The sequence below is a fragment of the Elaeis guineensis genome, chromosome 4 (genome assembly GCF_000442705.2).
Source record: "Elaeis guineensis isolate ETL-2024a chromosome 4, EG11, whole genome shotgun sequence".
NCBI lineage: Eukaryota > Viridiplantae > Streptophyta > Magnoliopsida > Arecales > Arecaceae > Elaeis > Elaeis guineensis.
In genome coordinates, this window is record NC_025996.2 from 130,169,974 (window position 1) to 130,182,891 (window position 12,918).

The 12,918-nt window shown below is 37.8% G+C and overlaps 1 protein-coding gene across 1 annotated transcript in view; it reads left to right on the plus strand.

The window, feature by feature from the left end:
* LOC105042667 (uncharacterized) overlaps positions 1–12,918 on the plus strand; it is a gene marked incomplete in the record, with an annotated part of 44,241 nt that overhangs the window by 2,680 nt on the left and 28,643 nt on the right. The window contains 5 exon segments of the mRNA XM_073256798.1: positions 458–517; positions 1,462–1,553; positions 1,652–1,755; positions 3,616–3,679; positions 5,144–5,549. Of these exon segments, the coding sequence (XP_073112899.1) occupies positions 458–517; positions 1,462–1,553; positions 1,652–1,755; positions 3,616–3,679; positions 5,144–5,549 (726 nt within the window).

Consider the following 12,918-nt stretch of genomic DNA (forward strand, 5'->3'; position numbering starts at 1 on the left):
GCCGGTCGGGCCGCCAGCCGGTCGGGCCCTCCGATAGTCGGTCGGTCGGTCGGTCGGTCGGTCGGTGGGTATCCCCCAACAAGTACAATGCATATCTGAAGAACAGAAATATTTTTATTCTTTCTGGGGACAAGCTATTGGTTTTATGAGTTGTTCATATAAAGTATATTCTTTCAATAAATAAAAATATATAGTTCGTTTAAACATACTGCATGTTATTGTTTGCATTTCTGTTAAGTTAAAAATACATACTTTCTGACATGTTGACTACTTGTAAGTGCGGGGAAAAAATAAGCTGCATATAATTTGATAAATACTTTCTGGACCATTATGTATTCTGTTTGTTAACAATGTCAGCTAGCAGTTCTATAATGGATTTGTTCAAAACGATTCCTTTTCAAATGTTGCCATTTTTCTTTTGGAGTTATAATTCTTTTTTTCCTCTTTTCTTTTTTTATTGCAGTTTATGGAGAATCAGGGCATCCTTTTGAATGTAACTGTTCAAAATCGCATAGAGGCAAGTCCTTTTGACAAATAACCTATTTACATCATCTATTTTGATTTTTAGTCAATTTCTTTGGCTTATATACTATAATGCGAGCTAGAAGGACTGCTTTTTTAGTTAAGGTTCTACCTGCATACACTTTTGCTAAGCATATGTAAGCTCCTTCTTGAGATTACAGTGGTTATTCATCACCACTCAAGGTTTTAAATTTCTAGAAACCACATGGTTATATAGCCAAAGGAAATATGCTATGCCTAAAATCATCCGAAGCATTTTATGCTTTTGATTTAAAGCACAGTCCCCAGGGGGCCTGCATAAGCATTGCCATTCTCAAGAAAATTGGACTTAAGTCCTTAAACCGAAACTGAGAACTCTTCACTTGGAGAGGAAGATACAACCAACAGCTGTTAGCACAGCTGTTGGTTCCTTAAATTTGTATTATATGTGTACTAAATACTACAATACTGATAAATAGGATTGTACATGCCAGAGTTATATTTGAGCATGGACTCATATGATGTACTTATCAATTGGAGTTACTGAATGGATTTTCTTTGCAACTGCCCCTAATAAGTTGTCTCATGGTGTGTATCCCCAGGGTCTGGAGAACTAAATAATCTTCCACTTGTTTGTCTAAGCTTGCATTATCTCATTATAGTAACTTTATTCTCCTAATTATTGATTTTTTTCCTAAATCATTTTCTGCTGAGTTATTTGGTTTATAGGTAGGCTAAATCTCGAAATTAGCATTTTCCATGTTAAGTTTTGGGGAGCCACAGCAGATCTTTATGTTTTTCATTATGTTATGAGGTGCACCATAAAATTTAGTGTTTCTTTTTTTATTACATACCAGTTTCATAGTTTCCTTGCAACATCCTATCTATAGATGAGGTGTTCCAATTACTAGGTTCCATCATTGATGTAAATACCTTGTAAATACAAGATCATTTTTTCAGGTGTGGGACATTGATAAGAAACAATTGTGTAATGTGCATGTTTTCAATGAGGAAATTACTGCATTTTCTGTCGTGCAACAAACTTTCTTCATGTAAGTATTCTCCAGCTTCACACCTTATCTGATTCGCTTTCAAAAATAATACGTTCAGTTATTATAATGTGCTAAATTTGGTTCTGTACTTCACCTAGATATGTTGGGGATTGCCTTGGAAATATATCTGTTTTGAAGCTGGACCATGTGCTAAATCATCTAGTGTACATGCAGTATAGAATTCCTTTCTCAAAGTCCCATGGTGAGATATTTTCCGACAATCCTAATTTTGTTCATTTTTATATTTGTGGATGGTCACACTTAACATTTTATTTTTCTTGGCTTTCTAAGAGTTGAACATACATATTACGATCATACACCAAGACATGTCTTCATGCATATTTGTTCATGCATATGTTATAGGTAATTGTATATTTCATAGAAGATAATTTTTGAAGTGTATGCATGTGACTGGTGGCCCAACTTCTCACCATTCCACCTAGGGGCAAACAAAAGGTAAATCTGTTTAACCATGTTAAGAGCATTTTTAAGAAAGATAGGGTCTAAAGAAGTTTCTAAAATATCTTGAGAATTGGAAGAATTATTTGTGATTGCAGAACACCAGAAAATAAACTAAAATCATTTAAAAATAATCATAATATTCTGGAAAATTGTTGAAGAATCTAGAAAAGCTAAATACTCAAGCTCCAAAATTGCAAACCTAGAAAGGTTGGAATTAGAAGCATGTACATGAGAAAACTTTTAGGAGTAGCATCAAAAGGTGTATCGAGAGTAGGGAAAAAGTTTAAAATGGTTATAAATGGCTTGGGTACCCTTTTTGTATAAGCAAAAAGGTCAGAAAAGAGGACAGAGGGCATGGATGGAAATAGTCTTATTCATTCGGAAGTCACTTTGCATTTTGGAGGCCTAATTGGAGAATAAGATTTATGTAGCCAACCTCAAATTGATGGGATAAGGTAATTGATTAATATTTTGTTAATGTTGATATAAATATTGATTTTCTTGAAAAATTTTATATTCAAGCCTATTATTTGTCATGTTGTATGTATTGGTTTAGATAGCATGTGGACTAGTAATGAACTTAACTTCCTTCTTAACAAGGAGAACAAAATGTTGACAAGGACATGGGTTATTTTTGTTTACTTTAAAAGAAATCTTTACCAGTTAGATGTTTCTTGTTCAGCTAGTTACTGTATTTATTCAATATCATGACTTTGCTTTTTCAAATTCATGGATTTATTTCAATTTTCAGTTGTAATAGCAATTTGGACAATTAGGCAAAGGAATTTTCTGTAAACATTTAGCAAGATATTTTCCCAGTTATTATCTGGTCATCATTTTTTATACAATATCTCAATTAAGAGAATGATCTTCTGCCAAGTAAGGATAGTTGGGCATTTTAGCTTTAGGCTTGGGTAGTTTACTCCCTGACGATCAGTTTATTACTTTTTTGTACAGTTCCTCTTGTTATTTTCACATTGCCTATGAAAATATCTCTTCAAAATCTTCCTTAAAATTTGTCTTCTGCTTTTTTATGTGTTCATGTTTCATTCTCTTCCTGTTAAGTCAACTTCTGTACCTGCTACGTCCAAAGCACGAATTTTATTTTTTGAGAAAATGTAGTACAATGCATGAGGGATCTTCAGTAACACATGGTAGCCTAAATGTCCTCAGTTTAAGTATGCAGATCTATGTTGTTGATCTTTGATGAAATTACACTACACATAGACTTTGGAAATGTTGAATATCAATTGTCTTCAGCTAATTTGTGGTTTCACCAACAGGGATATAATGACTTATTTTGCTCTGATCTTGAAATAGTTTGTATGTTCATGGAAGTAATTTGCATTGCATTCTGCCATTTTCATGAATTGGCAATTATTGAAGCACCGTGTGCTGACAGAGTTTTTGTACAGAAAATGCCACGGATGTTGTGGTAACATCAGGTTATAATGGCATAAATTTTAAGTCACCACTATTCTTGGTTTTTGTAACATGTATGTAGAAAAGATGATTTGTTATCCAAAGTGCTCTCCTTAGTTTACTCTATTTAGGTCATTTTACTAAATGATTTTAAAAGCTATTCCCTCTGGTATGGCAGCTGAGGCGGACAAGGAGACTGCAGTCACATGTATATTACCACAGCCAATGGCAGAAAGCAAGAGGTCAGTTCTTTTAATGTTCTCTCTCTCTCTCTCTCTCTTCTCTAGTGTCATTTTAATCTGCTGGAAGACTCAGCAATTTCATCTTCTGTGAATTTGTATGAACTTCCTTTTAGGTTGTTATGGATTTTAGCCTCTCAAAGGACATGCCAGGTCATGTCAAAATCTTACATATATTTTATGGGAGAAATAGTTTTTAACAGTGATTGGGTGTTGTCATTTGGTGAGTCCGAATTTCATGTCAACAAAGAGATGAAGTGCATCGAAAGCTTGGTTACATAGACTTAAGAATGTGTTTCAGTCGCATCTGCATGTCATATTAGATCCTTCAAATGTCTAAGAATTTCTTTTTACAGATCCATACACAGGTGTTATTCTAATATCCATGTTCAAGTGTTTGGAATAGGTACATTTATGTTGGTGGGTGTATAGTTTTTTGGGTCTAGATTAAAGCAGATATTCCAAGCGGTCTCATGTTAGAATTCCTATGCTGCATCAGGGTATCTCAATTAATGGACTGAGGCCTAGGGCAATTCAGATGAATGCAGCTAGAAGGTGCTGGTTTTCAACAAGCCATGGATATGTCATGGAACTATTCTCCATGGTTAGAAGATCACTACCATCAAAATAAATCATGTGTTATAACTACAGTGAAATCTTATAATTTAAGTTACTCCCTGAAAATTGGAAAATTTCTAAATTAAGAATCCGCTTAACAATCAGTTTCTCCTCCAGAATCCATGAGACTTGTTTTGTTAATAGTGCAATAAGCAATACTTTCTACATTGTTGTGTTTCTTTATGTTGCTGGTCAGTTATTGTTCTCTTGTGATCTAAATGTTCTTTTATGCTGCCATCAATGTGGATGGTGGTGTATATTTGTTCCATTTTGTTTGTAGAAAAATTATCGAATGCAAGGGACCAGCCGGGAACTAATATAAATGTTGTTTAGCATCTAATGCCATTAAACTGATTTCAGGGATTCGCAAGTAAGTTATCATTTAAATGTTTGCAATAATTTATATGAAAAAAGGAAAAATATCTCAACTTTTTAAGTTCATTGTTTTTATCTTGCCGATACCCATTTTAAGTTAGGAATATGATGTGTGACCGGGAGAATATGTTCCTAGTATTTGGATGGGTTTAATGCTCCAAAAGTTTCACCTATTAATTGCCAACTGAGGATGGTATTACTCTACAAAATTAAGGTTTTATTATATAAACAAGAACTAAGCCTTCTTTATACAAAAGAACTTGTATATACTTCTGTGATCTGTCACTATCCAATACGAATAGTTACCTCTCCTTTTTTATTTTTTTTTTTCACACCTGTATTTTGGGATGATGAAGTTTTTTTTTTCACTTTTAACTTTCCTGTAAACTTCTCCTGACAGTTAGTTGTGGTATTATCATGATGCATTAGAACTTGTCCTGTCTTAACTCTTTTACAATGTTCTTTGCAAAGCAGGGCTCTTATTATTTTCAGAGATGGAGTTATGAGCTTATGGGGTATGCAAGAAAGTAAAGTATTGTTCACTGCTGGTGGAAATGTGCTACATACATCACTCAATGAACCAAAAAATGTAGTTTCAGCATGCTGGGCATGTGCGATTGGAAGTAAAGTTGTTGTTGGATATGATAGTGGAGAAATATTTCTTTGGGCCATACCGCTGATTTCAGCTGAGAAAACTGCCCCAGTGACAAACAGAAAAGAGTCATATGCTGCTCCAAGTGTTCCGCTTTTCAAGCTCAACCTTGGATATAAGATGGACAAGGTCCCTATAGTTTCTTTAAGGTGGTTTGCTGGTGATGGAAGGGCAGGTCGATTATATATTAATGGGTTCTCTGATCGTGGATCTTCTTATTCATTTCAGGTATGAAGCTTCTAGTCATGATATGATTTATGCATGTTCTTATTTGTTCAACGATTTGCATCAAATTGTTCTTTTGTATAATAATGGTAATGATATATGACATAAAAAGTATTGATGTACTCAAATTTTAGCAAGTGCCAAGAGCATTTTTCTTTTCTTTAAACCTGTTTGATTGAAAATATCATAAGCCAATTGAACATAACTTACATTACGTAGATTCACAAGATATTCTCTATTACTTGGTTTGGTGCCGATTTCTTTATAATGAAATTTCCACCTTAGACTTTAGAGAGATTTTGGGTGGTTCAATGGTGCTTCTACTCTTTCATAACACCTTTCTTGGACTTGCATGGAAGTTCTTTGAAGAGAATCGGTACTTCACATATTTATCATTCATAAATGACATGTTTGGCATGTTAGATTTAAATCCAAAATTGTTGCATAGATTTTTGGGACCTTTTGGGCTTATGTGGGGCAAACTTTCTGGATCAATGACTTCCCACTGAAACATAGAAACCTGAGTACATAACTGTTTTGGGTATATGCAGGTAGTTCCTGTGGTTGCCAAAATGAATCTAAATCTGTATATTATTTCCTATTTTATTTGTTCCATTTTTTAATATTTATGTTTATACCTCAATTAATCTTCTATTATATAGATATTAAAAAAATATGTAGTTTACTTATTGTTCACATTACTTTTTTTTCCCTCAACATTAACACCCTTCAAAAACATTCTTAAAAGGTGATCCCTAAAATTTTATTTCACGGAATAGACATCTTCCTTGCATCATGATGGCAAGGAGGTTGGTAGGCGAAAAAGTGCGACAAGAGCTGCTAGCTTTGCAAGTTACAATTTTTCATTTCAATTTTTAATTCAATATGCGCTTTGAGAAAATGGACTTTGGGTTTAACCTAAAGCCTCCTTTCTCAAAGTATATTATACTTTATTTGTTCAACATCTATGCTATACCTAGTTCCAAACTTGATGCCATCTATATGAAGCTCAAGCCAATAATACCACACAAAAATCCAGTTCCAAAATCTAGCTTCTGAAATAGTACTTCAAAGTTTGGTTTTTATAAAAAAAGAATGAAAATCATTTCATAAATCAGTTTTCAAAGTTAATTTTAACATGGGCTAGATCATTTTAACCAAACACTTGACTTCAAAAGCTTAAGTTGTTAGGGAATGAGTTAACAATATATATTAAGCTTAACACTCCCTATTAAGGTTCACGGACTCGGTATTAAAACTTGTACCGGTTGCCGACCGGTATGGTACAGTACCGTATTGTACCATACTATACCGATAATGAACAAATAAAAAAAAATCCCATCCAACGGCATCAAAAAAAAAAAAAAAAGAAATCGGGCCTAATCGTCCTCGAACTATATTGAACCGAATCAATTCGGGTTGATACCTTATCGAACCGACTGATTTAGACCATTTCCGAAAATTCGACCAAAATCGAACTGATTCTCCGCCAGTACAGTATGGTATGGGATGTACCGGCTGGTTTAGGCCAGTACGGAATACCATGCTCTCTATTATGTGGAGCCTGAGCATGCACATGGGGATTGAAATGAGGGCAAGACAACCACTTGTAATTAAACAAATCACTGACATGAAAGATTGGAACTCTTAACCTTGACCAGCTTGATCTTTTGTACCATATTTACCAATCTTTTGACCCTAAAAACAATCTTTTGATCTCCTATACCATATTAACCAATCTTAGGGAATGAATCAGTAATATATATCAGGGTTAGTAGATTAAAACTATTAAGATGGATAATTCAAGAATAATTTATTTATAAGGTATTGATATATGTTAATATTTTCATAGTGGTGATAATCAGGTTTGGTCGGACCAGATACAAGTTGGGTTAGATATAGGATAGAACCAAGTCTATTAACTTGAACTGGGCCTATTTATTAAATGGGTCAAAAATCCAAACCAAACCTAACCATTTTACCTGATAGGTTATCTAACTTGATCTACAATAGGTTGAAACAAGTTAATAGGTTAAATGGTTTGGTATTTCCACCCTTATATTTTTGTATATGTAAATATGTGCAGTTCAAAATGTGTCAAATTTATTATAAAATTCATCTTATAATTTAGAGACGAACAAACAAATAAAAGATTAGGAAAAATTACATTTTCACCCCCTTGACTTTGCTTGAGTTCCCCTCAAACCCCTCTAGTTTAAAATTTTTTTCTTGGCTCCCTTAAGTTACTCGATTGATCAAATGTCATCCTTTGATGCATTAGCCATTCAACATCATCATTGGAACATTGTTCTAAATGACTTAGATTCCCTTTCTCTTAATCCTTTTCACAATGCCCTTTACCAAAATTGTTTCACTCCAATCCCTTAATTCCAATCTTCCCTTTTAAGCAGTCCAATGAACAAGATTCGTGGACTCAATATCGAAACCCGTGTCAGTTGGCCTTCCGACAGTATGGATCGGTATGGATCCATATCGGATCGGACCGGTGCGAATCGACACAGAAAAAGAAACGAACCAGGAGGAGGAAAAGAGAGAAAGAGGAGAGGGGGAGCAAAGGAGAGGGAGAAGGGGGAAGAGAGGGAGAGTGCGGTCGGAGGAGACGTCGACGGTGGCCACAAGTGGGCCGTTTGTGCGCTTGGAGGGATGCCAAGGCTCCGCTTCATCCATCGATCCTCGACTGAGAGAGAGATAGAGAGAGGGGGAGGAAAAGAAAAGGAGAGAGGAGAAGCCACCGAAGAGGCCGTCGGATGAGTGAACAGGGGCGATCGCCCCTGTTCTATGGCTGCAGGTCCGTCCGCCATTTTTCACTTCTCGGTGGCCACGGTGGCTACTCGACACCCTTCAACAGTCTCGCCGCTGGCTGCTCCTCCCTCCTGTATGATTGCTCCCTCTTGTCTCTCTCTTTTTCACTCGATTAAATGTCCTATTAGGTGACGCTGAGCCGCAGAGGCCTCCGCGGCCCTCCGACGGCCTCAGCGGGCCACCATCAGCCTCCGGTGGTGTCGTGCCGTCTTTTCCTCTCCTCCTCTCTCTTTTCCTCTTTTTCTCTCTTTTTCCCTCTCCCTCCTTTGGTGTGCCATTTTTCTTATCGAACCGTTGTGGTTTGCGACCAGGATGGCTCGAAATGCCCTGAATCGTCCAGTTCGGCGTTCCATGCCATTAACTAACTGAAAGTCTGCTCTAGATGAAGAATAAGCATATAACCAATAGCACCCACATCTATAAGTTCCTCCATGGGTTTTGCATCGTCCTTGACTTCCTCCATTCCCTCAGCCTCACTTTAGAAGACAACAACAATTACGACCTTGTCTTTGGTTGTAATGTCAAGAAGAACATGATTCCCATTCTCCATTAGTTGGGGAAGGGCGTCTACCAAGTTTCTGAAAATCAGTACCGGTGGCTGTACCGATCATCGATCAATTTGGGGTGGTGCTGGTTCGGTACCGTACCGACACAGTATGGTAGGCATGTCGGCCAAACCGGCATGCCAATTTTTTTGGATTTTTTTATTTTTTTTGGGGGTGTCCAATCAAATTTTTATAGATGATTGAATGTTTTGAAGTCTAAATTAATATTTAGTGATATTAATTAATATTCATATCACTCCGATATCCTTTTAATCGCTTGTGATATGAATCTAAGTGTGATATTATGTTATTTAGTATCCTAAATAATCAATACATGGACTATATATTCTAAATAATCACTCCGATACCATTGTTTTTTCATTTTTCATGAATTTTCAAAAAAAAAAAGAAGAGGGGAAGAGAGGAAAGAGAGCTAGGAAGGAGAAATATACCTTTAATTTGCATTTTTTCAGAGTTTTTCTGCTGCTCTCAGTGCTAGGGAGTGAGAAAGAGAGAGAGATTGAGAAACACAGAGAAGAAGTCTTCTTTTCTATGTCTCAGATATAAAAACAACCCAACATGAGCCGAACCAAGCGGTTCGGCTCGAAACAGCTGCATACCATACCGGTTCGGCTTGAAATAGCTGCGTACCATCCGGTTCAAGCCCAAACCATTCAATTCAGACTCGAATTGGGTGGTTCATAATATTTTTTTTGATTTTCGGATGCTGAAAACTAGGCCTGAACCGATCCGGTTCGACATCGGGCGGTCCGGATCGGTTTTCAAAACCATGGCATCTACGATGCGACCATCATGGGGTAGTATCTACAAGTCCTCCATGTGAGCATGGTGGTCGATCTCGCACCCATGGTGAAGTACTTATAGGGACTAGACATCAAATTTTGTGACAACCCTTCAGACCTCGAGTGGTACTGAGAGTTGCTTGACTTCAAATTGGAGGGGACCATGAGCATAACAATGGCCTATCTAATTGGAATTGGAGTTGCAAGAAGAGAACTAGGAGATTTTCTCACTTAGTACGTAGAGATACTCGAGATATGAGTTGGAAAGTGATCAAGCATTTCCTCAAACATCTTGAGAGCTTGGACTTATTAAGGCTGGCTATGGCGAGATTCGTTGAGAAAAGGCCTAAAATTCTTGACTTTGTCTTGGAAGTCCATATAAACTGCAATGTTAAGGCTCTGCTAGAGTTTGATGTTTTGAAGGAGGGATTAGCTTCTGTCATAGTGCAATATCCAGACATCATGGTTGAACTGAAGGCTAGGGTTCTCTTACAGCAAAACTTGTTTTTTTGGTGGGTCACAATGAACTCAAAAAAGTCAATGAGAAAATGCCTCATGGTATTAGTCTATACTGCTCAACTGTATTGAAGCATATCGATTTCCTCAAAGACCGAGCTTTTTGTTGAAGCAAGTGAGCCAAATGGTTCTTGGCTTCCTTCCCATTGCCCTTGGAGCCTTTTCTAGTGGAATGGAGTACTCCTCTCGCACTGCCATGTTTATGTACCATCTTTCCTGGAGTAGGTTCACATCGATGGGCTTCCTGTACTCTGGTTATATGACAACCAGGTGTTTTGTCATTTTGAAAACTTCTACTCAAGGATCACTGACTTGGAATGAGATCCCGTGCTGGCCGATCGGCGGTATGAGTCGGTACACCTTTGTATTGGACTGTACTGGGACCGAACTGACTCAAAAATGGGGGATGAGCTGGGGAGGAAAAGAAAGAGAAAGAGAAAGAGAGAGGGGGGAGGGAGGGAGTGGGAGGGAAGGAATGGGTGGTCGGCGGAGATGCCTACGGTGGCCATCGGAGGGCCGTGGAGGCCTCTCGGGCTTCATGGTCCTCTACGAGAGAAATTGAGAAGAGAGAGAGATATATAAAGAGAGAGGAAGGTGGCCGGGAGGCCAACACCCCCCCTGGTGGTCATTGTGGGGTTTGAAACAAGGGCTTCATCCTTGTTTTGTCAGGTGAAGCCCCTATTTCGAATCTTGTAGTGGCTACAGGGGGGTTTTGGGCCACCCGACGGCCCTCCAGCAGCCTTTCCCTCCCTCCTTTCCCCTCCCTTCCCCCCCTCTCTCTCTCCTCAATCTCTCATGGAGGATCACAGATATCTGGAGTCTCGGTGGCTCTCCAACAGCCTCGGCAGGCCACTGCCGGCCTTCCCCTCTCCTTCCCTCTTTTTCTCTCTCTCTCTCTCTCTCCCTCTCTTTGTTTTTGCAGGCATTTCAAATCCAATGATTGAACCATATGGGTTAGTTGCCAGTACGGTTCGGCATGCTCCGAATTGTCTGGTTTAGATTGGTTCGGTGAACCATGCTTTTACTGCTCCAAGGTTTTGCTTGACCACTCCTACCATCAATAAATTCATAGTCGGATACAGCACTCCTCACATCCATTTGTGGGAATATCTTTATAGCTCTATCAAGCGACCCAATCTAGTAAAAGCAGTAACAAAAGCTCTACCCATATAGAGTTCACTCAAAAATTGGGACTTGAACACCCTTGCAAGCATTCAGTCGAGAAGTGCATGCTTAGAATAAGGAGGGCATGTCATGGATATCAAACTGCCAAAGGCATACTCATTGGGTCTTGAATCAAATCCGGAACTTCCCGTCGCATACCTTAAAAAAGCTTTAGGGCAGCTATCATTTATCCTTTTTGTGAGTGCATAGAATGATGCAATTCCATGTTGTCAAATTCTTGATTCTTGATTGGTATACTATTAAACACTTGCTTCATACATCGATATCAGTGCATTAAACACCACTACATCCAATATGGGCTTTAGAAATTTGCCCATGGATTTATATATTAGCCTTCGAGATGGGTTGTCTAGGTCACCAACTGCACTTCATCCTTGACTTTGGTGACCTCATATTCTGCCTGGTGGAGCTTCCACCACCCTCCCAACACCTCAACACCTGAATGCCCGATATGGCCTTCACTACTCTCCATCCCTTATCTCCTAGCAGAGCCCCTTTGACCCCTTCCCAAACTTGTACTCTACCCCCACAAGGTGAGTTTGAACTCGTCTTAACAACTTGGTTGGATACTAGTTGACTGGGAACTAGAATGACATCTTGTTCATCGGCTTGCCAAAGATGATGATGCTGTACATCTACTGCTTCTAGGTATTGGACATGTTCAGTGTGGACACATCTTTCTACTTGGTTGTGGCATGGGAGGTAGGTAGAGATCAGTGAGGATCTCATGAGAGACCTCAGTGTAATGTATAAGAGGATGAAGCAGCAGATGAGGTACAAGTGGCATGGGAGGTGGGCAGTGATTGTCTTCACTCCAAACAAATTGTACCGACGATATGTTGGTCCTTAAAGGTTCGAAGAACATCACAAGATAGGCACACGTTGCAATTTTTGGAAACCATGTTAATGGAGATGGTTGGAAGGATGAGTTTGGGTCAACCAAGTAACTTGACAGCCCTAATTTCCTTAAAGTTTATTGAAAACTCGAATTTGCATAAAAGGTCATTCATTGGTTTTATTAATAGGAAACTACTTATATCAAAAAAAAAAAAAAGTTAATAGATGGCATTGCAATGGTTAATTTATACTTGCTGAATTAATTTATTCAAGGTTTAAAATACTAGACCTAATTGATACTATACGAACATGTATGGTACAATGACACATGCTATGTTTGTGGGCACTAGCACAATAGAATCAATATATCATACCATATCAAAATTAACCATGATATGGCTAGTATGGAGTATGGACCATAATGCACTAGTACATCAATATGTGGTTCCACCATTATAAGGTGTCATAAGTTACATCTTAATAAAAACAATTTTAGCATATTAAAATTTCTTTTTTATTTTAAATCTAATGATGATTTGATTACATTTAATGTCACAATTAAAATTTTGCATATGCTAGGATACTGAAACCCACTTTTAAAAAGTGAATTCTGAAGGCATGTTTGGCAAAACAAATATAGATTTAATTTTCCAAAATTGTTGT